Source organism: Anarhichas minor, unplaced genomic scaffold, assembly GCF_050575085.1.
Source record: "Anarhichas minor isolate MPS153535 unplaced genomic scaffold, ASM5057508v1 ptg000027l, whole genome shotgun sequence".
NCBI lineage: Eukaryota > Metazoa > Chordata > Actinopteri > Perciformes > Anarhichadidae > Anarhichas > Anarhichas minor.
This window is the reverse complement of record NW_027466473.1, coordinates 21,226,631-21,254,408: the sequence shown is the minus strand read 5'-3', so window position 1 is coordinate 21,254,408 and position 27,778 is coordinate 21,226,631. Positions and strand designations below refer to the sequence as shown.

Here is a 27,778-nt window from a genome sequence, read left to right as displayed (position 1 = left end):
TAGCCGTGCATTTATACATACAACTGCAAACAAGAAGCTACACTTTCCATGTTCCAACTGCAAAGGATTGTCCTGTGTAACGTCAACTCTTCAATCGGTATCCTAAGTGAGCAAAACGTTGTATTTGTTTACCAGAGTCATTACCTTTATACATGTTTTAAAGTAAAAAATGATTGACTTTAAGCAGCCATGTATTAGTTCCAGTAATTCAATGCCCTATGCCATGATACATGATATAATATTGTGGCAACGCTTTATTTCACAGGTTCCGAGGACATTTCTTGAAGAGAGCTATGCAAGTTGGTACTCCAGGAAGAATGTACAGTTAAATATTAGCTGCCTTCTAAATCAATAAGAAAGTATGAAATACATTTTTTTCCCATATTTCGTGTAAATAGACAAATCTGCTCCACAAAACTGCCAAACCTAGTCGCACATTGTGTCAAGATTGCTCAATTAAAAATACATGTTTTTTTGTTTTTTTTCACTTTGACGGAGAAAAAGCTACCAGGGACACATTTAGATGTTTACATTCTCATGATGCAAATTCAACCAACCTTTTGAATACTTGCAAGTATTCAAAAGGTTGGTTCAGGAGGTTCAGTAGCCACCCTGCCTTTCATACCTCAGCCCCTTCACCCTCTCTTTGATGTGTTTCAGCTGGTGGTGATGGGGGGGGGGGGGGGGGGGGGGGCTGGCAGGGAGACATTTATTTTCTCAGTGTGCATGCATAGCAGTTGTCTTGCCTTTCTGTGGGTGGTTTTCTATGTGTTTACTTGTAAACCAGCGTGTGTTCATTATATTCACGTAACTGTTAGTGTGCATGACACGCCTGCGTTTGAACATTGCATGTGTCTTCGTACGTCTGCCTGTATATTATTTGACACTAATTGAGGTCCCTGTTGGGCGTGGGCACACGGGCGTGTGTGTTTGTGAGTCTGGCAGGCAGCATTGTTCACAGTGGTGGTGAAGGACACATCTCCATGTGTACCTTTCCCCTCCGCCTGCCGCTATAAATAGCTTCCAATGTTTTGTGCAGTTTGTGTTTGCCACTTTTGCTTTCAGAGAAATGCTATTTTACCTCCTCACGTCGGAGTGAGGAGGTATATTTTGTCAAAAACGGAAGGCAAAGTCACCGGTGATGGGAAGTCACCTCCTCCGGCGGCTCATATCCTTAAATCCCTGTGAAGGAAGACAAACAGCATCAGTTTACTCGGCAGAGCCAAAGACAACCAATGCTGATATTAATTTAACTGCTATTTATTCATTTTCTTAATTTATTCATTTTGTGGATGATAACGGTTCTATACAAACCAATTCCAATTTGTTTAATGCTTTGCAATCTAATCTGAGACTCCACAAACTCCTTGCATCATGCAAAGACAGTCCCTCCCCCCCCCCCTCCCCCCCCCCCAAGCACCTCATCCAGACCAGCTCAGATCCATCTACTGAACGACCATAGTCCTCATGTCACACAGACAACACACCAAAGCCCCAATGGTACGCTCCATTCAGACAGAAGTACATGTGTGTAATGTAGTCACCCAGAGTGAAGTTTAATTGTTCAGCACTTTCCGTATCATGTGCACCACCTAGTGGTCTGATGGTATAGTGTTTGTAATAAAGCTGCCAACATTGTTTTATATAACCTCCAGTTAACCCTGCATGCTACTACGTAATCCCGCTCCACATACAAACTGTCTAATCTCTGTATTTCAACTCAGATTAAGAGAGTTAAATACATTTCACGAGTACCATGCTTGTGTACAATTTTGAGGTACTTATTTCCATTTTATGCTACGTTTTACTTCTACTCTAACACATTTTGAAGGGAAATATTTTACTTCTTCCTGCACTACATATACATTTGCCAGCTTCAGATTACATAATAATCATACAACGCATTAAGTATTACACCGAGGGTTTACAGCCTGGTTGGCTTGCGACCCCTTACAGAAGAAAGCAGCATATATTTTGGACCTTTCGTGATTTTCCCTCCGAACTTCTCAAATGGTTAGATTACTATTTGAGGCCTAAAGAGGTCAAACGCTGCAACAAAAGCCAAAGTTAATGAATAGTCCTAAACGTGAATACATATTTGTATAGCAGAGCTTCACATCATCTCTCAAATGGTCACATTTTGTGGCCCACTGGAGGGGTTCAACAAACTACCAAAATCTACATCAAATAATTAGACAGTTAAACAACGCGTATGTATTGATGCAATTATTTAAATATGTCAGATATGTATAATTACACATTAGTCACAGGGGGCATTTTTCTGCAGGAGTTTTACTTTTAATGGTTCAAGAACATTTTGCTGATAATTCTGTACTTTTACTTCTTGAATGCGGACTTCTTTTATACAGGTCTATTGGTACCTTTAAATACGCAAAAAGGAACCGAATATTTCTTCCACGGCTAATCTAACAAAAGAAAAGCGACAAAAAAAAAAAAGCATTGTGGATCGATGCCTGTTATTCATTGAAAACATTTATTACATTTTTATGATGCAAACAACAGCAAGTCCCACCCTTGTTGGGACAGCTCGTCATGAGGGAATGAAAGAGACACAAAGGGGACAGGGACAGAAAAAGTGAGTATTACGCGCAATTTCATCGTTTGTTAAAAAAAAACATGACAATCAGCTCTCCTCCCAAATTTTGGCATCTTTTTTCCCCTCCTGTTGTACTCTCTGGAATAATGATCATTAAAAATCAAAAGAACAAGGCATGCATAATAGTTTCTGGTAATGCACATAGATCAAAGGATACCAGCTACAAATACAAAATCCATGTACGGTGTTGATGTACATTTCATATATATTATATATGGTCCCTTTCTTAGAGGTGTTTCAGGCCTATCTGTTCCCACTGTGGGACTGTGCCCTCCATTATCTACACTTGGTCACTAGGTTCAACCTGTACAAAGGTCTGTGCCGGAAAATATATCTGTCAGTGGACTTCTAACATCGACGATTACTAGCTGTTACGACCATGTGTTACCTCCTCCCGTCATCTCTTACTGCATGTTATTATCACGCTATTTACCCCCAAGTTTCTTTTACTTAAATAGTTTTCTTTGCATCAACTGACCAATGTGCTATCTACACGATTTCTTCAAACTTCGCCCCGGGTTATAGCCCGTATTATCTTGAATTAAAATGATTCTCCCACCTGCTTTACTACCACCCCACGCTTCTCTTTTAAAAGGAGAGCACACAGCCTGCTTGGATCCACTCAATGCTACTGTGCCCACAAGATAGAAGTCTGGAACTAAAGTATTTTAACTTTTTAAGTAACCTAAAGAAATTAATCTAATTTCTGATACGCTAAGATAAATGCACTGGTCCATTTTAATAAATGGGTGAAACAGCCACACGACTATAGTGAGGGCTGTATACGCGGCCACACAGTTAACTTAACGAAATTATGTAAGAAAAAAAGAAAAGAGAACAAACCAAAACGTGTTGATTAAATACTACGTTGAATGAATGTCTTTACTGTTAAAAAAATGGTACTGCAATGTATACAACTATGTTGCTCTCTCTCATTGCTCAAAATTAGTTGACGAAGGGAGGGAGGGGGGGGTCATAAACCAATGGATTCATGTACAGATATAATGCATCTATCATCACACTCAACAGATGGCAGAAAGGGAGGGAGGGAGGGAGCGAGAGAGAGAGGGCAGCAAACGACAGACACGATATAGAAAAGATTCATCCGTTTGAATTTGAACACCTTTTGCTGTGGAACCAATGCTATGTTACTCTCTTAGAAAAAGACAGAGAGATGGAAACGAGAGAGAGTGTGTGTGTGAGCGCGCGCGTACAGGTATGAATTCTGTAAGTGCGGAACCAAATGTTCGACCAATAAAAGTCTATTGGGATCAAGTTGTACTGGTTTCTCTGACGGTGGAGGCAGACTTGTTTCTAACCAAACATGGGGCTGAGTATGATGGTACTGGTGGCAACGGTGGGCGTCTTGAGTGGCCGGGTTTAGCACCCCTCCCGATCGATGGTGGTGGTGGCGGCATCGGTGTGCTATGGGGTCGTGGCTGCTTTAGTCGATGTACTGGGAGAGCCAGCGGAAGCCCTCGCCGTAGCCCTGCCTCTTCAACACACTGCACATGAACACTTCCAGTGGTCTTGTGTTCAGCTCCTTCATGGCAATGGTGCCCTACGAGAAAAAAGCAGAAAAATAAAGTCACACTAAATCCACTTCTTTTAATTAGCAACATGTACGTTAAGTTATAACTATAAAAACAAAGACAACCTGTATTTGTCACTCAAACAGTGAGTTGTTATTTGCAAGATCTAGAGCTCACTCAGAGTTTAAATTAATATTTGAAATATGTAAATGTGTCGCGCTACTTTGCTCGTTTAACTTGGAAGAAAGGAATTCCTGCAAGACGATACTTAAATTTAATGTTTTCATAATTTTTTAAGCTGTCAAATGAACCTGCCAGCAATATTTTACTTCACCACGACTGCAGGGACTTGATTCTGCTTTGACACCATAAAGTGAACAACTTTTCAAAGTCAGTGTTTTAGGGTGAGAACCCATCTCTCCGTAGTCCACCGCTGGATCTTCATAAACTTCTTTTTCATGTCTTTGATAAAATGTCCACAGATAGAAGGTTTTGTCCCGACCGATTAGTGCCGTCTACTCACCTTTCCTGTCGTCTGTCCGTACAATCCAAAGAGTTCTCTCAGCTTCTCCTCGCTGATGGCCTCTGGTCTGTCGATCTTGTTGCCCAGGATCAGGATAGGCACGTTTCCGATAGTCTCATCTGTCATTAATGCCTGATAGGAAAGACTGAGTATTACTACGTGGCTTTCATATTTAAGTTGAACAATAAAAAACTACCCTCAGATTCTACTTTGTGACACATCATCGAACTGTTGTTTGAATATTTAAGACCTTCCAGAAGTGATTTTGTGAGCATTGAATTTACTTCCACTGTTCCTACACACCGGAATCTCACTTTGTACATCGCAGAGAACTGAAAGAAGTGGACTGAGCCGTGTGCCTCCTTATTCATCTGACAAAAATGCCACCAAACGGTGTTTTGTAGTTCATGAGAAGACATTTGTACCTCCTCTGTACACACCTACCTACAGTACGTCTGCTTTTAAAAGACATTGAATCCGATTGAAACAGGATGTAAAAAGGAAAAACCAGCCGCAGAGACAGTGGGGGGGGGAGAAACAGTTTGCTCTCTTTTAGTGTTTCAGACGGTGTGTTTGGCTTTAAGAACTATTATTACACACACTGCTGAGTACCCTGCAGGTACCCGGTACTCACATCAAGTTCTGTTTTTGATTCGGCCAATCTGACGAGGTCTGCACAATCCACAAGGAAGACAATACCGTTGATGGCCGGGAGGTAGTTTTTCCACACTCTGCGGGCTGTGTGAACCAACACAAAAACAAAGGTGAGTCTGAGTTCACTGACATCACAGGGATATAAATCGTATTGGACTTATGGAAGCAAGAGAACTGACAGGAGAGAATATCCTTTACCAGCTGCACAAATTGCATGCAAACTGCTAATATCTCAATCATTTCATTAAACCACCATACTGACAGTGTTCTATCGGAGCTTCACTAACACACCATGTGACCAACACAACCCGAAAACATCAGCATACACAACAAACACAAACATACCTTGTGCGTGGCCTCCCAGGTCGAAGGTGGTGAAAGTCATGCCAGCAATCGTCAGCTCCTCCGAGGCTGCAGGAAGAAAGAAATTATGTCAACAAACCTGAAAAATCAAGTGAATTTATACATGAATCTAACCAAACTCATTACACGTGGTTATAGTTACAGCTCATACCAACAGTGCTTTGTTTAAAAATAGTAAACATAATCGACTATGAATAATCTGGCTACATCTTTTTGGCATTGGTGGCTTTCAACACATAACTGAATGAGCACGTGTGTGGATATACGTGTGTGTGTGTGTGTGTGTGTGAGAGAGAGTAGCACCGACTCACTTGGATGTAAAGTTGGCACATGCTGTCCCAATCTGTCATCTTTGAGCATGTGCAGTAGCGTTGTTTTGCCAGCATTGTCCAGGCCAAGAAATACTAACTTGCCAGATTTCTTGTACAGTCCTGAAACAAAGCCAGATATGTTTTAGATGGGCTTCATTATATAACATACAAAATGTCATCACATGTGAACTCAGGTGATGAGTCAGCTGGTATTGAAGGTTTTGCACAAAGGGGACACTTGACAAAAGAGTTGTCATGTTAAGACTTGTTCTCAGGGATGCACTGGATATTCAATCCTACATAGTTTCTGTGCTCCACCTGTTGATTTTGCCGATCTCTAATCTTTATTTGACTTAAATGTAATAAAGAACATACGCCACCCTTGCTTAAGTTAAGCTATGCTCTTGCTCTCAGACAGAGGCACCGACTAACTGAATATGAAAGTGAAAATGTGCAAATAGAATCATTCCTCTACTTTCTTGTCGTTACTTTCCAAGGCTTTGTGTTTTTACCACTTGTCTGAGTCAGCGTAGGGACTCCCAGTGGCTTTGTGAAACTTCTGACTCAGTCAGGTCTACTAGACGACGTCGTCATTACTCACGGCGGCACTATGCTACCTGTCCGACCGGGAGAACAGGAACGACTGCATCACAGAAGCCGCTCGAACACAAAAACTAGTACAGAGCAATTTGGGGAGACGAGCAGCTGGTACACATAATAAGATTATCCAACAGATTTCAGATTAACACATACCATCACAAACACATTTTAAAAAGTGGTGGTGAAAAAAAAAGCCCGTCATGTTTCTGAGAGACATTTCCTTTGTGTGTCTTTTCATGGCCACATATCAGGAGGGTTTGTATTTCCATATTGTCATATTGTAATTATCAGTTATCGCCTCACCCGAAACAGGTCTTTCTCTATAATTAAACTCGCAAAACTAGTTTGCTGTATGTGTTCAGACAAAGTCATCTGTCAATTAACAAGCAAGTTTCACACTTTGGAGAAGCGAGTTGGTCCAGTAGAGATTGGCCCAGCGTGTAAGCCCGATGCTAAAGCTAATGGTGCACAGCGCAACGGTTTGGTGAGTTATGCACACGGAGAGCGGAGATGTGAAGTATTTTTTCAGATTGCAGAACACACCTGATATGACCTGAAAGTGACCGCAAACTGGTTGCTTTAATTAAAAAGAGCAGCGTCACTTGAGCTGATGAACAGTGATCACAGCACAAAGACTCGCCACTCCACTAGGGATTTAAGATTATTTTCATGATTGATTAATGTGCATTATATTGATTATTTTCTGGATTAATCATTTGCTCTGTTAAATGATTGTGAAATGTATTTAAGTGTCATGTTTTGTCAGTCCAAAATCCAAAGATATTCAGTTTAATATGATATAAAAACAGAGAAAAGCATTAAATCTCCATAATCAACAGGATGAAAACTGCATTTTTTAAAATATATTAAAACGGAGCATAATTAAATTAACCGGTCACGATACATTATAAGTAGAGACAAGTGTTATTTACACTGTTAGCTAGCTAATGTTCCCCATCATGGTATTTGTTTGTCAGATTATATGTTGAGCACAACGTAAACACACACTTGTAGAGAAACTCTGCTTCTACCACAACAGGGATGGATTTCTAGAAACAAAGCCCACCATGCACAACACTCTCAGCCCCAGTTTTCACTGAACACATCATAATTGCTTGTAGACATTAAATTAGTCTCTGCTCACACTAAATCTTGTCTCATATTAACTACTTCACAATGTTACATAGCATGTTTAACAACAGCTCAGTGGTTCACACTACGACGACACCATTTTAATACCAAAAGCAGTCAAAACCGTTTGCAGTAACCTTTTCATTGTGTGTCCGATCGCCAGTACTTACCTAACATCTGTAGTACGCTATTGACCCCGCTATAAATCCAATCTAATATGAATGCCATATCCGGAGCTCTTAAATCCTGAAACACAACAAATGGGGGAAAAAGGCAGGCATGAATGCACACAGAAGGAGAAACAAAACAGCTGGGATATGTTAACATCCACCATTATCATACAACAAGTGAGCAAATAACGAACCAAAACGGTGCGATTACGTCCTAATATACAAGTCGTCTAATCTTTGTGTCTTTTTGCATTACTTTCCCACGTACAATTCATCAGTATCTAAAGTTGTATTTGTTTTTGTACGTAGGTTGTCACTGATGTTATCCAGAGTCCCCGTGACTACCCATGAACACAATGCTTAATAAACGAGTATCAGCATTAAGAAACAAGCGTCAGCATTAAGAAACAAGCGTCAGCAATAAACTGTCGTGAAAGGAAAACTTTGTAGGGGATTTGGACAGCTGCGTTAAGACAGTATCCTTCATCCCCAGCATGGACAGAATACAGATATATATATATATAGATATAGATATATATATATATATATACATATATATCTATCTATATATATATATATCTATATACATATATATCTATATATCTATATATATATCTATCTATATATATATATCTATATATATATATATATATATATATATATCTATATATATTTCAATCCAAACAAAATGCATCTGGGATAAGACCTGCTGTAACTGAAGTCAACTGCTCCGTGACAGACTACAACAACAGCTTGTTGCTTCAGTGTAAGCAAAACTCTTGTTTTGTTCATTTGTCATTCTAGTTCACACAAGCTCTTCTTCTCTTTTGTGACGTGTTCTCACACTCACACACACACACACACACACTCCGTTCTCCAACTTAATCTCTTTTCCTCTCCTTTTCTGTGTGACAGTTACAGAGGCATGACAGCGGGGTAAGCCGGTGCCGACCTCTAGCACCCAGTTACGTAACATGCAAACAACTCCAGGGCTAAAGTATAAGGTAGCCAAAGGTGAAGACCACGCGCACACACACAGCTGAACTACACGTCAGCTGCTGCTCCTCTTCAGTCCCATATGGTCCCATGCCGGCTAGGACGCTGTGGGCTGGTGTTAAGAGACTGATGCTGCCACGTGTGGCGAGATGCAGCTGTAAAGGTGAAACAGTTTGACACAAACTGAGAACAACCGCCGCCAAATATGGCCACGTACAAGACATGCAAGTTTTAATGAAAGAGGTTGCCTGGAGGCAGCAGCCTTGACTTGTTTCAAGGGATCTGGGGTTGTTTTTTTAATGTTTTATAGTTACAAAATGATCAACAAGCACGACCAACCACATTAAAGTTAGGTAATAGAACAATTTCTGGTTGAAACATTCAGCTCTATTGAACATGCAGAGGAGGAATTTAACAATAATATGCCCCTGAACGTTTCATCAACAACACATCTGTTACGAATTAAATCTATCCGGAGAGGAATGTTTATGTCTTAATAGGAATATAAATTACTCAAAATTCCCCAAAGCTACACGTATTAACAGTTTGCAATTATTATCCACCTCAATTCTTCAATGTCTTCTTCCTTCAAACAACAGCAAATGTTTCCTCACACAATAACACACTTGAAAACACGTTACTTGTGTAAACATAAGCGACATTTTAGAAGACCATTACTTCTTCAGAAGGTATATTTTTTTAATCAATTCCTATCCAAAGTGTCTTAAGATTTCAGGCAGGTGTTCTGACACAAAGAAATATGTCACGAGACCATTTTCAATCCAGAAAACAGTGAAAGACACCAACGTTAATGTGGTTTTGGGCAGTCAAACCAGTCCAGCTATCACAATCACTGTCAACCTAGCAGCGAGGCTAGCTAACGTTACATTTATTATTATACACATGTGTATATGTATATACACACCCTAAAACACACACACAAATATGTCAGTGTTACAAGAAGTCATATCAAAGTAAGACACATACGTTGAGTTTAACTTTAGAAAGGTTGGGTGAGGCCGGCTGGCTAGCAGGAAGCCACTAGCTAACTACGTGTCATATAGCAGGCGACGTTGCATCACGGCTACGTTAGCTAACCAGTTAGCCGTTAGCTGTAACAGTAATACTTATTATTAGTACCAACACCGGGTACTTATAACAGTTGGAATGTTTCCCCTTTAAAAATATAAATAAGACTGTTGAAATACGTAAAAACAGCGGGTCAACTTTGCCCAGCTCTTCGATGTATAAGCGAGTTTAGCCAACTTGGTGTTAGCAATGCTGATGTAGCATCGTTAGCATTGCCGGGATAATTTGCTAGCAAGAGATGCCGAACGCTCACATCAAGTAATTTTAATTTAATTAATACTTATTTTATTTAAACACTTACCCGTTTCTAGGTGTAGAATAATTTACCGAGAGCGTTCAGTCTTTTATAATCATGTAAATTTGGTCTCCCGGTCCAAAAAAAAAAGAGAAATGCCAGGTCTTCCTCTCCTTTTTTCGTGTTTTGTTACTGAGCCACGACACTGCAATGGCTGTCCAGCAACTCCCCAAAAAACTCTGACCAGCCGCTTCCTGTTTGTGTTTCACAATCACATTTCCGGTAGGGAACTGAAGTAAGCCTCAGTGTTCCGTTTTTTCGCTATTATGGTACAGGTAAATAAAATAACAGTAGAAATATTAAATATCAAATGAAAATATCAAATGCACAGTAAGAATAACAGTGTAAAATATTAGATATAAAAGTGTATACAATGAAATAGAATAAAACTAAATTAACTAACTAAACAATAGTGCAAATATTTAACCAAACAACAAACAAACAACAGAGTAACGGTGTTATCGTTTTGTGATTGTACAGATTGTACAGTGTTATTGCAGTGAATTAGATTGTAAAGTAATTTATAGTAATTAAAATGATCCGTTAGGCACTCTAATGTTACTTCACCTATTGGTGGAAATTACTCTGGTAAGTGTTTGAATTATATATGACCAGATTATAGGATATTTGATTTTTTAAATGCATAAAAAAGGGCGATTGTACAAACAAGAAAACATATTTTTACCCTCTGCTGTCTCTCCTCTTGTTTCCAGTCGACTTAAAAACCAAGAGCACAGGCGGAAATGCCACGTGTCCATACTGCGCATGCCCGACGAGTTTTACGTTGATCCTGGGTGATCCCAACTTCCGGTGAAAGAGGAGAAGTGTCTCACACGATTACTCCGACTAGGCCTATCGGTACTCACCTGTTGGTAGTTGAACGGGGGTTTTAGGTGATAGCCATGGCCCTGTGATTACCAATTAGTCAGCTAATTAACTTTTTAAAGAAATAAGGAGACGTCACCATATACGCCGCTTTGAGTCACATCGTCACGAGCCACAGGTTTGAACGTTATAGCTAGTTAGCTAGCTTAAAGACGCAGCTAGCTATTAGCCAACCAAAGCACCTCTAAATTAGGTCCCGGTGTCTATTTTCAAGATGTCAACTGCGGGGTTTAACTCTCAGAATGGTACAGGGACAGGACAGTCTTATGCGAATGGTAAGTAACATTCATATAAAGTGAGGTCAAGGAAAAGTAGCTAACAAGCGCTATAAGAAGCTAACTACTAGCAGCACTTCTTGAATCTTGAGGCTATTGCTAACTGGTTGGCTAACGTAACTGCCTTGCTGTAACTTAAGGGAACGTCAATCAGCTGTCACATATAGTTACGTCTTGCCTCACTGACTAGCTATGTAGACTAACTGTACCTGACATGCTAGTGCTAGTTGTGGTTTATCAAGTTAAGAACAGGTCGACAGACTGAGTGGTCAACCGGCATCATAACTTCTAAGACAGATGTTGGGTTTTCACATCGTCTCTCTAATATGATCACACCGTCAACCTTTCACTTGTTCTTGTCCTGTCAAGCTGCTCAGTTTCTCTCTCTCTCTCTCTCTCTCTCTCTCTCTCTGTCTCTGTCTCTGTTTCTCTCTGTCTCTGTCAAAACTTTGCTGCTCAGTTAGTTTGGCTTGTTCCTGTCACAATAAAACACCCAACTTGTCTCTTTAAAGGGTTTTTCCTGTACAGTTACACTGCTAGTGAATGATCCCATCTACAGGAGTATTTGTACCCTCACTGTTGTGCAGTACAGATGTGTAACAGGCTAGATAGCTTGTGCATTTTTGTTTTTCCACGTTGTACATGTGGCAGATTGGGGATGATCCAGATTTGTTGCTGCAGAGCTTTCTCCACACTCATCCAGTTGTCTACTTCAGTTTGAGTTTACTCGCATATTTCTCTCTGGTTTTCATGTGAAGGGAGCTCTCTTCTACTGCTTGAGTTTATAATAGTGCAGGTGGTTTTTCTAATTGTTTATTACTCCCCCCCCAATTGTATTCTCTCCTTTTGAATCAGATGGGTCAATTAAGGATGCTATTCGCTATATTTTCCACAGCTGATGTGTATACAGTAATATCATAGTATGGCCATAAGCTTCACGTAGTATGCTCGTAGTTGTATTCTCTTGACTAATTCATATTTCTTGCATATTCTTATCTAAACCCACTAATGGTGCTATTTTTTTAAATTAACTTCCTTTATGTTTTATCTTTCAGTGGGTTGATTTGTGATCGACAAAGAGTTCTGATTCCACATCAGGGTTTTTCTGAAGCAACAAGAGCTGTGACTGACTGGGAATTTTAGTTCTTAAATGTTCCCGTGTCTCAGAAATGACAAAGCTTTGAGGTGGATTATGCGTCTTTAGTTATCTTTGCTCATTGAGAAGAGCTGTTTTCTAATCCCTTCTCACTCTGACACTCGCTTAGCTCTGCTTCCAGTTAAGTTGTGCAGTGCTAAGTGGATAGTATTGAATCTAATTACATAATGGCCTCGATTTAAGGTGCAAACAGCTATACACTGGTGCTGCAATTTAAGCATTTGAGACGGTTTGTGCTGTTAAGTTCTTGCATCTATTTAAAAAAGAGTGGATCCTGTTTTAACATTGGCATGACACCATGGTTCTTGGTATTGGTATTTAACATTCAGGAAGTTGAGAAACAAATACCACATTCTGGTTTTGGTATCGGCACACTATACAATCAAAGTATTCTTAATTGTGCTCAAGTCTCTGTGGTGGTTTACACTACTGTATTCTGTCGAGTAAGGTTAGAGTTTAGAGCCCCACACTCACTGCCACTGAGCAGATCATGGTAAAGAGATTAGACCCTCGGCTGTCAGTTCAATTGGTCATTTGGTGGATGTGAGTGGTTTTCACTTGGTGTGTCGTCACTACCAGTACAGTGCCATCTGTCTTACTTTTGCCTTTTTGAACTGTGTTTCAGATTAAAACCCGAAGGACTAGCTTGGATTTACGACACTTGAATCACAAACAAAAGCCCTTTTCAGACATGGAATCTGTTGCATTGCTGGCTTTGTCTGTCCGGGAAGCTAGTGGCTTGACTTTTGAGCTTTTTAAATGTGAGGATATGAAACACAAGCGTTCCATAATGGCTCTGGTCAATGGTGGAAAGAACATAATTTATGTAATCTGGCACACAAGAGGGAGTCCAACAGGCCCACAGTGGCAGCGTTGCTGGAGAACAGTTTGTAAATGAGAGGCTCATCCTCTTCACGGAGTCCGCCATGTTGCACTGCCATCTTTCTACAGTAGCCCAGAATGGACAAATCTTAACACTGGCTCTAGATAGGGGCCATTCACGTTTTCCGCGTCAGCCACTGTAGTTGTCCAACACCCTTGGCACATGGGAGAAGTTTCAGTTGGTTGCAACCTCACCCCCTAGATGCAGCCAGATCCTACGAACTGCATCTTTTTTAAGGGGTGAAGTGTTTGCTTTTTCATAGATTTTCTAACATCCCTGTATTTTTCTTTTCTCCAGGTCCGTCACAGAATCCAGTTGCCCCGCAGCAGCTGCCAGGGGTCGGCTACGGCATGACTCACCAACCGACGTACAATCCAATGCAGGCCAAAGCTCCCCCACCACCTGGCCCACCTGGACTCTACCCCTCTGGGCCATACCAACCTGTTACCCCAGTCTGTTCCTACCAGCCCGGCCCGCCGCTCACTTCCTACCCATCTCCTTCAGGCCAGTCGCTGTTGACGAGGCCTCTAATGGGAGGTCCTCTATCCCATACCCCTCCTCAGTCTGCCAGCCCCGGTCCTAGGCTGCCCCCTGCACAGGCCACACCGCCTCCTCCCGCTGTGTCTTCTACTAGCTACTACACAAACCCCCAGCAGCCACAGCCCATGGCTCCAGCATGGCAGTACAACACAGCTCCCCCACCGATGGGGCAACCCACTTCCATCAACACACATCCCCGCGGCCCAGTGGCGAGTCATGTGAACCCAGCTGCAAGCTCGACACCACCGTTATCAACAGCTTACAGCCCTGCACCACCACCACCCCATGTGTCCCATAGTGTCCCCCAGCCACCAGGCCCAGGGATGCCCCGAAGCCCTCTGCACGGATATACCCAGCCAGGTAGGAACACAACGGCTCTACTAGAGTCTGAACTGTACCATTCATACATACGCACAATACAATTTGCAAATTAGGAACTATAAGACTACACAGAGAAGTTGGGAGCAAATGAGACTCCTTGGGTCATATTAATAAAAAGATGACTCATCCTTCCAAGTATCAACAAATCAGACCAGTGAACTTTAGGCCATTCATTCCAGGATCCCTGTTTCTTAACCACTGGAATGTGTGCTTTTGTGCTTTTAAGATAGCCACCACTATCCCCCGCTAATACCCTTTCTGTAGCACTATTACTGTGTCTTGTCTCGGCGTCATTGTCTTCTTTCACTGACACGTGCAGCAGATATTCATATCAAGAATGCTGTTGTGTTGGCGCTGGACCTTGTCCTCTGTTCATACTTTGAACATGTTGGCTGCCTCTGACTCCCTCCCAGGCACAGGGACTCAATTACTCTGAAGTTGTACAAAGTTCAGGTCAGATCTTTATCGTTTCCGATGTGACTCTTACGTAGCAGCATGACGTGGCTTTTTAAGACTAATCAAAATTTTTATTTCAGTTTCTGGTACAGGTTTTATTGCTAAAATATTTGCTTTCTTCTGGGGATAATAGCCGGATGCACACAAGTGTATCTTTTGATAGATTCAGGAAGTAATTTGATTTATTTTTGTGAGACTTTAAGGGTTTCCCCCACAGAGTCTTGAGTACATTTTTATGCAAACTAGTCATTAACATTGTCTGTGGAGGAAGTGGTTTTAAGGGATGTGAGCATGAAGGTGGTTGTGTAATCCGTGGCCACAGTGCCTGGATGATTCGTTATAACATTTTGTAAATTAACCTTGAATTTTTAATAAGCGATCTTTTGTGCAGTGCTTCTGCACAGAAGCAGAGGTCTCATGATCGCCTCGGTCTCTCTTTTACCCCGCATAGCTCCCGGTCTTATGGTCATAGTGGCTTGAAAATGGCTGTTCACATTCACTCCCCCAACAAGAAGAGTCTGCATGATTTTAGTGACCTTTCCCACAGCAGCACCATCAGGGCGTATCTCCCCAGTACAATGGTGACAGTGAAAGAAAGCATCAGCCAGCTGGAGCAATTTTTTAGCTCTTTGTGGAGATGTGTACTCTGTTGACTGCTTTCTTGCTTTAAAACGTCACACATTTCACCACCAGCCCAAAAATAATCTGGAACAGTTTTGGCTCGATTGAGCTGCTGAAAGTGTCATCGGCTCCAGTATCAACAGTCACAGTATTTTGTCAGTAAAATGTCACACTGCGGATATGAAATGCAAAAAAATGAAGGTCCAGAATGTAAGTAAAGAGGATTATCATTTCAGTCGTTATCCTGCAGCTTCCTCTCAGTATGATCTCTAATCTAATTAAGTCTTTACATTCTTGATGGCCTTTGTCCCTGAAATGATAGTCTTCCCTGTAGATAAGTAATCATTTGTCATAATTGGCTCTTAACTTTTTCTTTCAGTGCTGTAAAACTGTGCATGGTGATACACCATGTCCTTAGTAAACGGTGTGTCATTTATAGATGATGGTGTATATTCCTTTCCACCAGGTACTGCACCCCCACCAATGACTCCCATGGCTCCCCACACATACCAACCAAACAGAGCTCCCTATGGCCCCCCACCTACAGGCCCACCACCAACCATGAAACCAGCACCGCCTCCCATTGGACCCCCAATGGCCAATGCCACACCTCCACCCCCCATGGCGGATGGTGAGCTCGTCTTTAAATCTGCGCATATTTGTGCTTTGTCCTCGGGTATGACGACCTACAAAGACATTAACTGTTTTATGTCTGATTTATTTCGTGTGGTCTCAAAGGTGCGAACGGCCTGGTGTGAACTCAGCAAGCCGAGACTCGCAATTAAATTTTGAAAATCGTTTGAATCAACTCTGCAGAACAAAAACAAACAAACGAGGAAATAGAGCCGATTTTTTTTCCACAGACATTTCACCACAGACACCGAGTTCATAACACTGCAAATACAAGAGCCTTCGTCGGTCGGCCATAGTCTCAATCCCCATTATGTTACCTTATTGTGACTTAACAGACATTTATGCAAATGAAAATCTTCGACGTTAGCACTTTAAGTAGAGTATTTCACAGCGTGGTCTGTTTTAAGTTGCTTAGCAAGCTTGTGGGAACATTGAAGTTCAAAGTCAAGACATCTCCCCCACAAATTAAGCAAATATAGTGAGGCGTTAATGTCGTGTTTGAGCCACAATGTTTGTGGGTCTGTGTCAAATCTGAACGCTGTCGGTGATGCTGTCTGTAACTGTGTCCTTTAATTTTTATTCTGATTACCTTCCGTTGTTTCCCTCCTTCCTCCACATGCCAGCTCAGTGTGGGGGTGCCGTTAACAGCACTCTGCCCCCCACTGAGCACGACTGCCAGGAGGGTGATATTGAATGTCCAGGTGTGGCCAAATGTTTCAGTAGCTATTAGTGTCCGTGCTCTGGTGCCCATCCTGTCCTCTCTGTGTCGTTCAATGTATCTAGGGATGCACAAATTCGTTTTTTTCTTCCTTTTAAATTGAAACTCTGCAACATCAGCTAATATGGTGCATCATTCTGTTTAGAAAGCTACGCATAAAATGAGCTTATGTAGCTGAGTGTTAGTGCGGCTTTAGCACAGCATTCTCTTAGTACCGGTGCATCCCTGGTAACATGTTTCCTATCCGTAGTCTGCTTGCCTCTAGCCGTCATCCATTCCCACCTCTTAAAAAGCATCTTAGAAGCACCAACGTTATTCATCACTTCCCATCATCGGCATCCATATTGTTGTTTTGGCTTCAGTGCTCTTTTGTGTCCGTCTTGTGTGAATATCTTACCGTAGATCATATCTTCTTATTCCATATCCATCGCCTGTGGTTAGCAACCTGGGATAGAAATAGCGGAAAGTGTCACTAGAATTATTCTCATCACATCTGTGCTTGTTTTTAAACAGGGAATGTGGCTGGCAATGGCCCACAAGCACCAAACAGCTATAATCATGTTGACAACAAAATGGGTAAGGCCATTTTCTACCACATATTATGTTCTTGTCACACGTACAGTCTAGCTTTAGAGGGTTTCATAGCTGCTGCACACAAATGGTCCTCAAACTGAACTCATTTCTGTTCCCTTCTCCTCCACAGCTGGCCCACATCAGCCGGGACCACCTGGTCGGCACCTGGGCCACTACCCCTCCCTCCCTCCAGGGTACCAGACCACCTCGGCTCCGGCCATGCACCCTGCGATCCAGGCCGCCACGCAGCCTTACACTCAAGCACCTCAGCCATACCAGCAGGTGAGTCCCAGCCGTGTGCTGACTGACTACTGTTGGAGCATTTCATCGTTTGTTTGCTCATTGCTGTCATCGATGTATACAACGTCTGAACATTAGGGAGGAGCAGTTCAATTAACAGTATCACAGATTCTTCATACAGTTTATTTGTTATGTGATATACTTGTATCGCACTTTTTAAAAATGTATGCCAGCAAATGACTTTAGGGATGCTGCAAACACGTGGTTTTGCTGATATATCGGACTGATTGTTTCTATGTTGCACAACCATGTCATCCCATAACCGTGAACAATTTGTTAATATCAAATTTTATTTCGGTTGTGCTTTAACTGCGCAATGACGAGACAGAAAATGTTGGATAAAAGACAAAATCTTTGTTCTGCTTTGGCATGGGTGGCCCTCCATGCTAACCGATTTGTCGTAGGATTTGGATAAATAGACTAACTGAATAGCTTGTTCTTCTCCCTTCTCTCAGCCACTTGGTGGCCCAGGGCCAGCCCAACTGAGCCCGTCCCTGGCAGCCATGAGCCTCCAGTCCAGCACCCCGGAGGCCCTGAGGGTGGTCAACCTGCTGCAGGAGAGGAACCTGCTGCCACCGATCCCCATCCCCGCCCCGACACCCTGCCTCCAACAGGACCTGCAGAAGATCAACTGCAACCCAGAGTAAGCCTCGGACAACTGTTGACCGCACGCGTTGATATTTATTCCCTTTCACTTCAGTTATTATCCTTTTTAAACTGATATTACTGTGATGTTATGTGTTTTTTAAAATATAATTATTTTGTGAAAAGATGCACTTCAAGTACGATGAACTCTTGTGTGTTTGTTTCTGTCTCTTCAGGGTTTTTCGTAGTACGCTGACCAGCATCCCTCAGACTCAGTCGCTGCTCAATAAAGCCAAGATGCCGCTGGGCTTGCTGCTGCACCCCTTCAAAGACCTCTCGGTAACACTTCACTTCAATATTCATTGTGCGCACACATCAGTCAGTGCATTTACATCAACGTAAATAATTATCCGTGTGCATGTGATGCTCTAAACGACTTTTAACGACCCCATGTAAAGGAAAATGAGTTTAACTTGCCCCGGAGGCACTTCTCACTCCGTTTGCTTTTTATTCTCTGGATTTCCTTGCAGCAGCTTCCTGTGGTGACATCCAGCACCATCGTCAGGTGTCGCTCATGCAGAACCTACATCAACCCATTCGTCTCTTTCCTGGACCAGAGGAGGTGGAAGTGCAACCTTTGCCACCGGGTCAATGACGGTAAGAAAAGGGTCGAGAGGTGATGCAAGAGATACGATCATCTCAAAGAGCTGAAATAATAGAGCCTACCTACAGTACAATGACGAGGCTGAATTCTCACAATTTTTAAGAAGCATTATGAAGCTACAATGTCTGTTAGCTTGGAATTTGACTTGGTGAGCTCACTTCTGCTTCTAATTTATTGTTTTTACTTTATTTAAGATGGTTTTGGAAACATATACATGCCTTTGCATCTTAGATAGAACCTGGATATTGTTTATATTCAGTTGTAGCGAGTGAAGGTTACATCTACTTTTGTTATATGATGATTTATTAGTGATTATATAAAGGTATACTTTTTTTAATTTCAGTTTGCATACATGTGCTGCTCTAATACACATTCCCACCTTTCAGACTGTTGAACATTAAATGTAAATAGCTTTAGTAATGATTCACCCCCTTTACTTTCTTTTTATGATTAAAAAGGACATCATTTAGGACAGGATTTAAGAACTATAACCTCACTAGATGTCGTGTCTCTGTGTGTAGTTCCGGAGGAGTTTATGTACAACCCAGTCAGCAGATCGTACGGAGAGCCACATAAAAGACCCGAGGTCCAGAACGCCACCATCGAGTTCATCGCTCCCTCAGAATACATGGTAGGTTTCAACGGCTTCGTTGACATTGGTCTCGTTCAGGATCTGAACATTTATCTGCAGGCTCAGTTTATTATAACTGATTACGTAATTCATCCAATTGGATTCTAATCCCTAACCAGGACACAAACTAAATCAGACAATTACTCGCTAAATAACGTGTGCAAAGGGTACCGAAATCTTGTGTGTGATTGTGATGGTGGTCTTCACTGACCTTCCCTGCATGTGTCCGTCCTGATTTACCCAGCTGAGGCCACCACAGCCTGCCGTTTACCTCTTCATTCTTGACGTATCCCACAATGCAGTGGAGACGGGCTACCTGAGTGTGTTCTGCCAGTCACTGCTGGACAACATCGATGCGTATGTATAGCATTTGATTTTCCAGTTATTAGAGATGTTGGTAAAGGCGGCACAGCATTTTTAAGTGTGCGTCTGTGTCTCAGGCTTCCTGGAGACTCTCGGACAAAGGTGGGCTTCGTCACCTTCGACAGCACCATCCACTTCTACAACCTCCAGGAGGGACTTTCTCAGCCTCAGATGCTCATCGTGTCCGACATCGAAGGTGAGACCCCACGCTCATTACTGCAGCAACGGGACACGTGATGTGTGCAAACTTACTAATAAATATATAAGCAAATGTTAGAGATATTTGAGAAAAATCATTAATCAAAGATTATTTTCAGTTTTTCTGAGCTTTTTAATCATTGATGTCCGTTTAACTGCTCCACAAATATTGTCTCCTCTTAGCTGCACTTGTCATCACTAGCATGATATCAGTGTGACTGTATTATGCATGTTTAAATAATAATAATAACTTTTGTGCTCCTCAGATATCTTTTTACCAACACCAGACAGCCTTCTAGTAAACCTCAATGAATGCAAAGAAGTAAGAAAATGTACCTTGATTACAGCTACAAAACCTCGTTTAAGCTTAGTCGTGTGTTTTTATTTATTTGTGTAGGACTTAACATTCATAACTACTGCACAGTGGCCACACACTCTGGGTTCTGACCTCCTTGTCGATGGAAGAAAAAGATGAAATATGATCAATAACGTGTGTCTCAAAAGTGAAACTCACTCCCTATGTTTGTCTTTCAGCTTGTGCAGGATCTGCTGAAGAGCCTGCCAACGTTGTTCGAGAAGACCATGGAGACTCAGTCTGCCCTGGGTTCAGCTCTGCAGGCAGCCTACAAGCTGCTGTTGCCCACCGGAGGGCGCATGTCCGTCTTTCAGACCCAGCTGCCTAACCTCGGTGTGGGGACGCTCCAGTCCAGAGAAGACCCCAACCAACGGGCGAATGCCAAGGTGAGAGTTGTGTGTCGTACATCATACAGATGGATTAAAGAGCTGTATTATGATATTTAAAAACGGGTGATATCACAGTAGAATATTCATGAAGCAGAACAACAAATGTTGACGATGCTCATTATAGTAGTAGCGTGTCAGTGTGATGTGTTGCTGGTCCCCGATTAGCAAGAGAACGGCTCAAGAGTGTTTTTTTAATTCAGAGTGGAATCTTAAAGCTTGCATTCAGAACAAATCTGTATTTCTGACTCTTCAACGATCATTTTATGTTGTTTCCCCTTCAGGACGTCCAGCACTTATCCCCAGCGACTGACTTCTACAAGAAGCTGGCTCTGGACTGCTCCGGTCAGCAGGTGGCGGTTGACCTGTTCCTGCTCAGCTCCCAGTACTGCGACCTGGCATCGCTCGGTAAGGAAGGGATTATTGGCACTTTTTATCTTTACACGTCTAGTGCTCAATACAGAATACTGCGAGCTGATATTGCTAATTCTGGATTTGCCATAAGAGTATTTTTTTATGTTGTGTGCTTATTAAACAGGGGGGAAATGCTTTTAAAACTTATGGGGCAACCCCCCCCAAGGGCAAAAAATACAGATAATCAGTCGGTATAATGGGTGAAAAACACATAAATACGTCCTCGGCAAAGGCTGGATACAGAAACAAGTTTTTCATAATAGCATTTGCAGATGACTATATATATATATATATATATATATATATATATATATATATATATATTTTTTTTTTTAATCATGTTAATAATAAGACGATCAGCATCTTCTCCCTCTTGTGTCTCTCTTCCAGGCTGCATATCCAGATACTCGGCAGGGAGCGTTTACTACTACCCCTCCTACCACCACCAGCATAACCCCGCTCAGGTGGAGTGCTTCCAGAAGGATCTCAAGAGATACTTAACCAGGAAGATCGGCTTCGAGGCCGTCATGAGGATACGCTGCACCAAAGGTCCGTTTGAAACCAGAGCTGCAGCTTGAGCTCGAGCTTTGACCTGGAGAGGCACTTTTAGCTTTTATTCATTTCTAAAATACATTTGAAAACAGAAAAGTCTCTTTCCAGAAGTCATGACCCGGTTACTCAAGTTAATCCACAGACCTTGTTGTGAGAAACGGTTCTTGTGTTTTCTTTCAACCATAGATTTTAGATTTCTGGGGTGAGCGGTCCCTTATTAAAGTCTGATTTACAGTCAACATTTTTCTTGTTGTTGTGGCTCATTTTTTGTGTTTATAGTTAATAAGAACAACTTTATTTATATAGCACATTTAAAAACGTTGACAAAGGTGTGTGCGCCATCTGTCCAGCTTGATTAATCTTTGTCTCTGTCTCTCTGCAGGTCTGTCCATCCACACGTTCCACGGGAACTTCTTTGTGCGCTCCACAGATCTGTTGTCCCTCCCCAACGTGAACCCAGACGCTGGCTTTGCGGTTCAGATGTCCATCGAGGAAAACCTGGACGACATGCAAGTCGTCTCTTTCCAGGCCGCGCTGCTTTATACGTCCAGCAAAGGTACACACACACACACACACACACACGTTGATTTTTTCAAAGCCATTGTGAGAATTCTTTGTTTAAATAACATTTGTTTTGTCTTACAGGAGAGAGGAGGATCCGTGTCCACACCTTGTGTCTCCCCGTGGTCAATTCTCTGTCGGACATCTTTGCTGGTGCTGATGTTCAGGCTATCACTGGACTGCTGGCTTGCATGGGTATGTACTAAACACCTCATGCAAGCCATGTATGTATCTAACACCTCTTTAGAAGATCCCCTCCAAACATTTAGGACATGTTCAAATTCTGAAAATTGCATCTTCCCCTTCTCCCTAATTCAAAAGTTTAGAATCTATCAATATGCCAACAATATTCTACCAATAGACACAAGATGTCTTCTACTGGAGGTTTCAAGTTTCTACATCACACTAAGTTGTACGTTGGACCTCGATTTGTTTAAAAATTTATTTTACAAAACCGTGCTCATACGTGCACATGTTTAAAATCAGATTTAATGCGAGCACAGAGAAACTTTCCTCCTTCAACAGAATATGAAAACAAATAGAGAAACGAGATGTTCTGGTCCTGTGAGTAATTTTTAAATCAAGTTTTTAATCCCCTTCACTCTTATTAACACTGACAGATGGCGACGAGTGGCGACAGCTGCGGTTCTGTAGCGACCGTTGCAAACTGAGCAGTCGGATCACTGCAAGAACAGATGAAGAAATATCAGAAATATGGCACATGTTTGTTCCTTCTTACTTTTAAAGAATCCCACTTTAGCAACTTTACAAGTTTGTACACAAAGCAGTATTCTTCTTTGTGAACTCCTCCTGACCTCCCATTAAATACATGGATTGAGACGCCACTGAAATGATGTTTCAGTCTCACCTCAATTAGGGTTGTTACCACTGCTTGTATCTGCCAAAGTCCGATTTTAAGTCCACAGAGAGATGCGGCACGAGTGTTTGGCCAATTTGGTTTGATTGGAACATGCCAAGGAATAGACAACGGCTGTATTGTGTTGATTTCTTCTATTTTATTTTTCTGGCAGTCTATGCACAGGAAGTGCTTTGCTGCATCACGCTGATTTAAAAACAATAGATGAAGTGAGAGGTGATCACAAGGGGTCACTGGCACCTCATTTGGAGACGTTTTCTAATGCCTCTCTCTCTCTCTCTCCAGCTGTGGACCGCTCGGCGACGGCCAGTATGGGCGATGCCAGAGATGCGATGACCAACGCTGCCATCGACTCGCTGACGTCGTTCCGGCAGTCTGTGTTGACCATCCAGCAGCCCGGCCTGCTGGCCCCGGCCTGCCTCAGACTCTTCCCCCTCTTCATCCTCGCGCTGCTCAAACAGGTCGGACAGACGCTACACACTTACAACTACTGACAATAAACCTGAATGTGTTTTAGACTCGGAGGAAAAGTCTTCTCTGTTTGCTTTCCTGCTCCGTCGAGCCTTTACTGATCCAGTTTCACGCGTCTGCATGTGCACCCCTGCAGAAAGCCTTCAGGACGGGCACCAGCACCAGACTAGATGACCGGTTGTTTGCCATGTGTCAGCTGAAGTACCAGCCACTGGTCTACTCCATGCTCATGATCCACCCTGCTCTGTACCGCGTCGACGATCTCACCGATGAGGTGAGGAGGATAACAATCGCGTCTCAAAGATTTCGTGTGTAAACAAGTTGTCAGTTTTGAATGGGATGTTGAGTCATGTTTCAGCTGTTAAGGACCGTTATTTAGTCCTTAACAGCCTGATGCTAGGTGTTTGTTCATATTAAGCCCACTGCTAGAAAAACAACCCCAGTCATCCCAATATTTTCCACTGTTACTTGCTGTGTCACCTTGTCACTGAGCGATCGTCTCTTATCTCCTGTTTCCTGCCTCCTCAGGGAGCTTTGAACATCAACGAGCGGACCATCCCTCAGCCCAGAGTGCTGCAGCTGTCTGTGGAGAAGCTCAGCAGGGAGGCAGCGTTCCTCATGGATGCTGGAACGGTGAGAAGCTTTAAGCCGGGTTTTTTTTTTTTAATTGGCAAACATAACAGGCTTACAGAAATACAAGGCTGATGTGTCAAACCTGGCTGAATCCTGAGGAAAGATCCAACTTTGAATGTCACTCTGTCTCATTTGATGATTCGCTACATTCTCTCTCATTACTTTTGTCAAAGATGCTTTTGGATAAAGCTTCTCTCCGGGTTTTAGTCTGTGGATAGAGTGGTAATAATAGCGTCTTGTTCAGAATGACTGTCTGTATGACGGTGCAGAGTGGAAGCTCTGTGATGAAGCCTTGGTGATACTGATGGACCGTGACATTAACTATGACATAAATCTTTCTGCAACACTGGAGAAGAGAGCATAAATAACATGCATACATTTAATAAATGTCTTTTATGTTCCCAAAGGTGATGTATCTGTGGATCGGACGGAACTGCCACCCCAACTTCCTCACACAAGTCCTGGGAGTTCCCAGCTACGCTGCCGTGCCCGACAACCTGGTAGGAGATTTCCCAACCAAGTTGTCTTGAGGACGGTCGCATCGGTAGAAACCGTACAACTACAGTTTCACTCACTGCATCCTCCTCCGCTCTCTCCTCCTCACAGTATCTGCTCCCAGAGCTGGACACCGCCGAGTCGCAGAGAACCAGAGCCTTCATCGGGTGGCTGAGGGATCAGAGGCCGTTCTTCCCCTCCCTGCATGTCATCAGGTGGGCAACATCCCGTATATAAGAGAGTAAAGAGTGCTGGGGAAATTTAAACCAGCCGACAGCTGCTGGTAGACTTTAACTTTGGCAGGTACTCCACTGTCATCTCACGCTCACCTTCTGTTCCACTGAGTGAACCCGTCGGAACCCAGATGGCTGATAAAGTCCTGATAGAATCTGAAAACTGAGCAGCTCCTTTAGGAGAGCTTCCAGCGATAGCAGCACCGCTAACGTACGATGGTTCCATTCGGTTCCATTATGATGCGTTCAGGCTGTATTCAGTATAAATGAGTATTGGGCGAATGTAATCTTGGAAATGAGAGACATTTTAATGAATATAGTTGTTTGAGGGAGATGTTTTTACAGCAAAACCAAATGGATATGAGAGAGTGAATTATGACACTAGCTCTCATCAACTAATAAAACATAATTAAAACAGCTTATTCCAAGATTGTTTTTATCAATAATAATACTATCTTTTATTCCCTGATCATTTAAATTGTGTGTTTTTATGCAAATAACCGCTATAGATGATTTTAACAAAGTGAAAGGATAACATTTAGAATTTAATATTTTACACTTGACTTCATAGCGCTTTAAATGATTTTTGGGACAGTGGTGATAGAAAATAGTCTGGAGCCTGGTGGACTAGCTGCTGTAACAAAACAAAACGACAAAATTACAAAAATTAAGGTTAGTGGGAAAATTAGAAGCTCTTCTACATTTTCATAATAAAAAACGATGCCTGAATTCCCTTCGTCTGCACTTTGAAATGAAAGAACTTAAACTGACGACTTCTCTCTCTTTGCCCTTTGACCCTCTCAGGGACGAGAGCCAGCTGAAACCGACCTTCATGCAGAACATGATCGAGGACCGGACAGAGTCGGCCCTTTCATACTACGAGTTCCTGCTCCACCTCCAACAGCAAATCTCCAAATAATCTTCAGTGGGACTGTGGAGACGAGGAAACACTGAAGGAAGGATGCTCATCTGTGTGTGTGTGTGTGTGTGCGTGTGCGTGTGTGTGTGCGTGTGCGTGTGCATGTATTTGGTGTTTGTGTGAAAGCGGTGCGAGTCAGACTCGAGGATGCCTCTTGCTCCATCTCCAGCTGTGGTCTCTCACCATCGCTCTGAAGAAAATGCTGAACCGTCGTGAACTCTTATCGTCACACAAATCAAACCGATGCGGCGGACAGTGCGAGGACGGAGAGTGAATCCAAGATGATGATGATGGGGTGATTATGTATGTCAATGATTGAATGAATCAGTGTTTATTCTCATAGAACAATGCTGTCTTACTGAGGTATCGTTCAGATACAGTCCAGGCAAACTGAAGTGTTTTTGTTCAAAAGGCACGGTCGTCTTTGAAGCGTGTGTATGCGTCAGACTAGGTTCATGGGGAAGGTTGGTATGCCTGCACTTAAAGACTGTTATAGAGCGTCCCCGGGACTATTTGTTCGGAGGACGCCTGAGCTCTAACAACACTCTTCATATCCTACCTGAAGGACGGAACGTGTGCTTATTTTTTACAAATTTCTCAGTCATTATAATTGTGTGTGTGTGTGTGTGTCAAACATCTGTAGACGGTGTTCGCTGCGTTGAATGTGTGGACTCGGCAGCGGGAAGTCGTTTGTCATTGGTCTGATCTGTCCTTCAGAAGCTCTTTGTCATCTTTATTTTCTCTCTCTGGTCATTCACAGCACCTCTGTGACGACAGCGCTGTTCTATTGGTTCATTTCAGCATTTCTGTTTCCGATGTTCTAATAATTTATGAGACTCCCGATCTGATTGAATTCTATAATTGCCTTGTATGGGAAGTCACTTTTTATTATTAAACCTCTGTTTAAATACGGACTCTATATATGAAATATTTTAATATAATAGGATATGGGAAATTCTTTAACACAGACATAATAAAGCCATTGTGATCTTTTATTCATGCTTATTGATACTTGTATATTGAAAAAGGCTGCATTAAATAAAGTTGAAGAAATGCTGGTGATTTTAGTATAATTATTAAGGTGAAATGACACTACGGAAATAAAATGTTTGGGACTTTTCAGATGTAGTTTTGAGTGTTGGTGGGTGAGCAGTGTTTATTCAGTCAAAGAGAAGACTACAAAACAGAATATGGACCAATCATAGTCAGGGTTTCTCTTGACCGAGTGTGAATTGAAGGTTTTTTTTGTTTTTTTTTATTTGGTCTGATTTCATACAATTTGTAATTTATGTATTATTTAAGCAAAAGTGTATTTAGGAACAGACATGTTTTGGCCTTCATGCACAAAATTGTCTTTAATAAAAAATAAAATAAAAATAGCCTGTTTGTACAGAGTAAATTTCAGGTGTGGACAAAATGATGTTAGTGTGCAGGTGATCAACTCTGATTTTGAATCTATTTGCGTGCGCTGAATGGAAAGATACTTTCACCTCACACATCTAATTATCTCACAGGGAATAACTGACCACGACACACCTGATCATTTTGCATTGAAAGCTATAAATACACATTTTAAATTGTATTAATTGTCTCTCTAAATTAACTAAATGTTGCTCTGGTAAAAAGCTGGGCCATCGATATTGATAATGTAGGGACTTAGTCTTTTTTTTTAGATGATTTATGGCAACTTGAACTTCTAAAGTGATTGGTGAATCACACATTAACTCTTCTGGCTAATT

General features: G+C 42.1%; 2 protein-coding genes across 5 annotated transcripts; one reads left to right on the top strand and one right to left on the bottom strand.

The window, feature by feature from the left end:
* Nucleotides 1-2,473: 2,473 nt before the first annotated feature.
* sar1b (secretion associated, Ras related GTPase 1B) lies at nucleotides 2,474-10,462 on the bottom strand. The gene is made up of 7 exons (XM_076101654.1): nucleotides 10,288-10,462; nucleotides 7,902-7,977; nucleotides 6,001-6,120; nucleotides 5,672-5,737; nucleotides 5,307-5,410; nucleotides 4,673-4,804; nucleotides 2,474-4,178 (listed from the first exon to the last, which is right to left on the bottom strand). The coding sequence occupies exons 2-7, from the start codon at nucleotides 7,957-7,959 to the stop codon at nucleotides 4,062-4,064; spliced, it is 597 nt and encodes a 198-aa protein (XP_075957769.1). The 5' UTR covers nucleotides 7,960-7,977; nucleotides 10,288-10,462; the 3' UTR covers nucleotides 2,474-4,061.
* Nucleotides 10,463-11,086: 624 nt separating this feature from the next.
* sec24a (SEC24 homolog A, COPII coat complex component) lies at nucleotides 11,087-27,101 on the top strand. 4 transcript variants are annotated; one of them, XM_076101664.1, is made up of 24 exons: nucleotides 11,087-11,284; nucleotides 13,778-14,380; nucleotides 15,945-16,109; nucleotides 16,735-16,812; nucleotides 17,343-17,405; nucleotides 17,533-17,684; nucleotides 18,158-18,345; nucleotides 18,524-18,626; nucleotides 18,818-18,944; nucleotides 19,473-19,582; nucleotides 19,827-19,939; nucleotides 20,023-20,141; nucleotides 20,410-20,465; nucleotides 20,678-20,884; nucleotides 21,169-21,292; nucleotides 21,689-21,847; nucleotides 22,233-22,406; nucleotides 22,496-22,606; nucleotides 23,574-23,749; nucleotides 23,896-24,033; nucleotides 24,288-24,392; nucleotides 24,800-24,892; nucleotides 24,999-25,102; nucleotides 25,925-27,101. In XM_076101664.1, the coding sequence occupies exons 2-24, from the start codon at nucleotides 13,831-13,833 to the stop codon at nucleotides 26,037-26,039; spliced, it is 3,330 nt and encodes a 1,109-aa protein (XP_075957779.1). In that variant the 5' UTR covers nucleotides 11,087-11,284; nucleotides 13,778-13,830; the 3' UTR covers nucleotides 26,040-27,101. The 4 variants fall into 4 exon arrangements, with proteins under 4 accessions (XP_075957779.1, XP_075957777.1, XP_075957776.1 ...); XM_076101662.1 differs by having other exon boundaries at nucleotides 11,087-11,441; nucleotides 18,821-18,944; XM_076101661.1 differs by having other exon boundaries at nucleotides 11,087-11,441.
* Nucleotides 27,102-27,778: the final 677 nt, after the last annotated feature.